Source organism: Cynoglossus semilaevis, chromosome W (assembly GCF_000523025.1).
Source record: "Cynoglossus semilaevis isolate Cse_v1.0 chromosome W, Cse_v1.0, whole genome shotgun sequence".
NCBI classification, from domain to species: domain Eukaryota; kingdom Metazoa; phylum Chordata; class Actinopteri; order Pleuronectiformes; family Cynoglossidae; genus Cynoglossus; species Cynoglossus semilaevis.
This window is the reverse complement of record NC_024327.1, coordinates 4,548,449-4,553,374: the sequence shown is the minus strand read 5'-3', so window position 1 is coordinate 4,553,374 and position 4,926 is coordinate 4,548,449. Positions and strand designations below refer to the sequence as shown.

The 4,926-nt window shown below is 40.8% G+C and overlaps 1 protein-coding gene across 1 annotated transcript in view; it reads right to left on the bottom strand.

The window, feature by feature from the left end:
• LOC103396999 (sodium-dependent phosphate transporter 2-like) overlaps positions 1–4,926 on the bottom strand; it is a 16,661-nt gene that overhangs the window by 5,480 nt on the left and 6,255 nt on the right. The window contains exons 3-5 of the mRNA XM_025052923.1: positions 2,536–2,642; positions 2,105–2,224; positions 1,068–1,298 (exon numbers count right to left, since the gene is read on the bottom strand). Coding sequence (XP_024908691.1) covers positions 1,068–1,298; positions 2,105–2,224; positions 2,536–2,642 — 458 coding nt within the window. The remainder of the gene's footprint in view (positions 1–1,067; positions 1,299–2,104; positions 2,225–2,535; positions 2,643–4,926) is intronic.

The following is a 4,926-nucleotide window of genomic DNA, read 5'->3' as shown; positions in this document are numbered from 1 at the left end:
AGGAGAAAGAGAGGAAGACCAAAGAGGAGATATATGGATGTAGTGAGGGAGGACATGCAGATAGTTGGAGTCAGAGTAGAAGATACAGAGAACAGGGAGAGATGGAAATCAATGATTCGCTGTGGCAACCCCTGAAAAAGGGACAAAGCCGAAAGAAAAAGAAGATTCTTCTTAATAGTTATGAGTGAGTGGTAAGGATGGTGGTGAGAAGAAGAAACGCATGATGACCATGGAAATAAAGCAAGAAATTGTCGACAAATATGAGCGTGGTGCCCGCTAAAAAAAGAATACAAATCAAAAAAAGCAAAAAAATAGAAAAGTAAAAAAAATACACAAGTCAATTCTTAGTTCATGTTAGTTATGTAGTGTACATGTAAGGTACACTACGGAATCAAGTGTCTACATACAGGCCAACTCTTTCCTTCCTCCTTCCCTCCTCCTCCTCCTCCGCACATGCCGCCATTAGCCGCTACTGTATCGTCTGTCTCGAAGGTAAGAACTCATAATTAAAATCACATTTTATTTTATATGACAGGAATCCTTATATACTATAATTTGTGTGTATGTCTCTATAGCAATTAAAAACCTGTTTTTTCCATTGTTATTAGCACTAATAAGGTAGTTTTTTAGAGGGACGGGACGGATTACCGTATTTTCCGGACTATAAGCCACTACTCGAGGTTCCACTGTATAATAAATTATAAGAAAATTATAGCAGCCGACTACGTCAAGTCTACGACGTTATTAGTAACCAATTATCATAATAATTTCTAATCAACCCAAAACCTTAAAACAATTATACCATTATAAAACATTTTATTAATTTTATTTTTTTTTCTATTTCTTTGTTTTCACCAATAAGGTTTAATCATAGTTGCTTCATGCTTCACAACCCAAATAGATCAGCGGATAAACAGCACTGCAGTAACCAGGGTGGGAGGATCATCTTGATCGATCAGACAGAGTTCAACAGGTCAACCTGTTAATACTCTGACCCGTGTCCCTGTTTTTATCCATCGAAAAAATTCAATTCATCTCATATCAAACTGAGCTGATTTTGGTTTTACCGTAAAACCTGCCGTTCGGCATGACGGTGCCTCCATTAGCCAGGTTGGTGAGCTCTCCGCTGGACTGACGGGTGCCTCGATCACTGCCTCTGGTGAGTGGCATCACAGCCTCGTCTATTCCTTTGGTTCCGGGAAGCTCTTTGAAGACTGGGCTCTCCTCCTCCTCCTCGGGTATCTTGTCGAGACTCTCGTCTGAGATCCTGGACAAAGCCTGCTCCTTCTTCAGTTGACCTGAAGGAAACCAGGAGATGAAACTTTGACACCTAAATATTATTTAATAAATATAACTAAATAATAATACATTTTTTTTAATAATAAATACAAACATTCCAGGTTTAAAAAAAATGTAGGCTGTTGCAACATTCCTCAGGCCTCAGGTTTACAAACATCAGCTGATCCAGGCTAATTCCACCACTGACAGACTCGCTGTCCCTTCACTTCACCACACGACACTAACTCAGACATAAGCCTAACTTCTATTTTGATGGATGCAGTTCAACATTCAGATTAGATAACGATAACATCACCCATAATCCTGACAGGAATTCACTGTTCACGAGTCATTGAGCAACAGGTCATGTTGGCCTTGGCTGTATTATGTTCAGTGTTGACATTAAGATGAATGTTTTTGCATTCATCTTAATGGGGGGGGGGATTCAGATTCATACTGATTTTCTTTTATTTCCACATCAGTGGAAATTTTTAACAGCTTTGTTGCAGTAAACACAGCTCCTTGTGTCACAGTTATTTTCATTTACTGCTCCTTCCATTGTTTTGTTTAATCTGTGACGGGCTTCAGGAGCATTGTCCGCTCTGCTGCTGGCTAATTTTAAACATAAAAGAAACACTTTCTGCCCCCTTGGTTGTGAAGCCTCTTCACACTGCAGGTCCCCACTCTCACATATTGTATCTGGTAACTGTAGGAACTGGAGAACCATACAGGGTTTGTCTCTAGGTTTTATTGGATTTGGCTGAAGCCAATGAGAAAACACATCTATTGGCATTTGTTTTGTGTGTGTGAGTGGACAGATACGTACTTGCTATTTTCCTCCTCATCCAAGGACACATGATAAACCAGACCAGCGCTGCACAGACCAGTGACCCGGCTAAGGTTATGAGGAATATGGCCCACACTGGTAGCAGCTCCAACCCCAGCACTGGAGATAAGTAAAAAGTACAAACAGGTGTAAGAAAATGGACATGAAAACTCTTATAGGCTAAAACAGAAATCATGTGACCTCTGTGCTGAGCAGGTACAGCCTGAACAACTAAAATCTAAACTAAAGTTACATAATATGCTTTGAGAGCTGCTTGTAATTTTGTCACACTGTCGAAAGCAATTTTGTGCAGGCAAATGTCAGGGGCACCAGCAATGAGACTGAGATGATAATTTGATGGGATGTTGGTGTCACATGGTGGAGTATGGAACAAATACTGTCAATAAAGAGTACCTCTGGTCAGTACTTACAGGGGGCTCCAGTGTACATGATGGAAAATGTGTTAATCCCAATGGTGGAGGCGTAGAAGACAGGCAGCGCTCTCAGACCGTTGGGGACAGAGTCGTCCTGAGGAGAAAATGGGGAATTTTTTTATTTTTATTTAGAGAGAGTGTCAGAGAGAAACACGGAGAGAGAGGGACAGCCAGACAGACACAGAGAAAGAGAGAGAGAGACAGAGAGAGAGAGAGACACAGAGAGCGAGAGAGAGACAGACAGAAAGAGAGAGAGAGAGAGAGAGCGATTCACAGAGAAAAACAAAGAGAGAGAGACACAGAGAGAAAGAGAGAGAGACAGAAAGAGAGAGAGAGACAGAAAGAGAGAGAGAGAGAGACAGAAAGAGAGACAGAGAGAGTTTTTTTTGTGTTTGGCACCCAGGGGTCCTCCTCTAGTTGTTGACCCCTTGTTGACAGACAAAACCCTGCCTTCTTAGTCTAGCTGTTGCTAGTGTTAATGGCATAAGAACAAAACATTTATATCTTGTTGACAAAGACACACAATGACTCAAGGATGAAAAAAACAAACAAACAAAAAAAACAACAATATTTTGCCATGTGGTCTTAGAAACCTGGGCTGAATATGTTCTTACCTCAGATTCCCAGTGTGATGCAAAGGTATTCATTATATAAATATTTCAATTTCAAAACATTTTTGGTTGAAAGAGCATAACCTAATTCAGTGAAGCCAAAAAAGTTAACCTAAGTTATTACCGTGTTATTATTTAACCGTGCATTAACAGGTTATTGAAAGTGAAAGTGAATTATTTGTCATTGTGACACAGTACATTGCGCACACAATGAAATGTGACCTCTGTTTTTAACCCATCACCAAAGTGAACAGTGCGCAGCTTATAAGCAACCGGGAGGACACCTCAGTGGTAACTTCGCAGGTGGGTGACTCGAACCAGGAGCCTTCCGGACCCAAGTGCACTTCCTTAACCACTAAGACACCACTGTCCTTCGATTACTTAATATTTGCTCATGAACCAAGAAATGTTGGTGATAAAGGTTGTTGTGACTGACTAACCCAGAAACAGGTCCATAACTCAACCTGTAAACAGGGTTTTATGATCTGCACAGGTGCACAGGCATCAATGATCTGCCGCATTTCTTCTCGTCCCGACTTTGACCGAGCGATAACTTCAAAGACAACGTGAATGAGAAAAAAAATTCAGTGAAGCCAAAAAAGTTAAAGTCAGGGCCATGACCTCAGTGTGACTCCGGATGTTTTGTAACTGTTCCTGTTATGTAACACCAGAACTGTGGTTATGGTCACATACAAAACTTCCTATCTGAGCTGAGTCTCTCTCTGTGTGTGTGTACCTGTGTGTGTGTGTGTGTGTACCCGTGTGTGTGTGTGTGTTAAACATTTTCTAATGAATGTATTTTCTGGTTCAGTTATGGGTGAGTTGTAGGAGGAAGTGTCACCTTGTATGTGTGTAAACGAAAGGGAGAACAGTGAAATAGTGAGGTTACAACGAGCAGAGGTGGTGAAGGTTCAGGAGTTTAGGTACTTAGGATCAACTGTTCAGAGCAGCGGAGACTGTGAGAGGTGAACAATAGAGTGCAGGTAGGATAAATAAAGCCCAGCATTGATTCAAGACTTTTAGTAACTTATGTCACAGTTAAAACCTGAAGTTATAATTAGTGAAATGTGGGGAAAAAGATTAGAATTAATATCCTAATCCAAAAATATAAATTCTGTGTGAATGGACTTGATGAAATTGAACTGTCAGGGTTAGGATTTTTCATTGATTTTAATGTGATGATTAATCACATCATGCACAGATCATTTTTAGTGTCAGGAGTGTGGGGGGAGTTGTGGTTAATGAAGTGAAGTATTAACAGTTTTAAGACAGTAGATAAGTGGCGCTTTGGCCCAGAGGCAATGTCTCTGACATTGGTGTGGAATTTGATTTGGGTGGCGGGCATGTAGACTGCTGCCCCCGCGACCCAGTGACAGATAAGTGGATGAAAATGGATGGATGGATGGCAGTAAATAAGTATAAGAAATAAATGAACGACTTTCTTATTTCTTATGTCGATGATATGAAAAACATTCAAAAACACCTGACAAAGGAAACAGCAATGGAGGCGGAGTTTATACTAATTATATTGTACTTCTTTTCTTTTTCTTTCGGCTTTGTCCCTTTTTCAGGGGTTGCCACAGCAACCATCTCTCCCTGTTCTCTGTATCTTCTACTCTGAGTCCAACTATCTGCATGTCCTCCCTCACTGCATCCATATATCTCCTCTTTGGCCTTCCTCTTTTTCTCCTACCTGGTAGCTCCATCTCTAACATTCTTCTACCAATGTATCCACTGTCCCTCCTCTGCACATGTCCAAACCATCTCAATCTGGCTT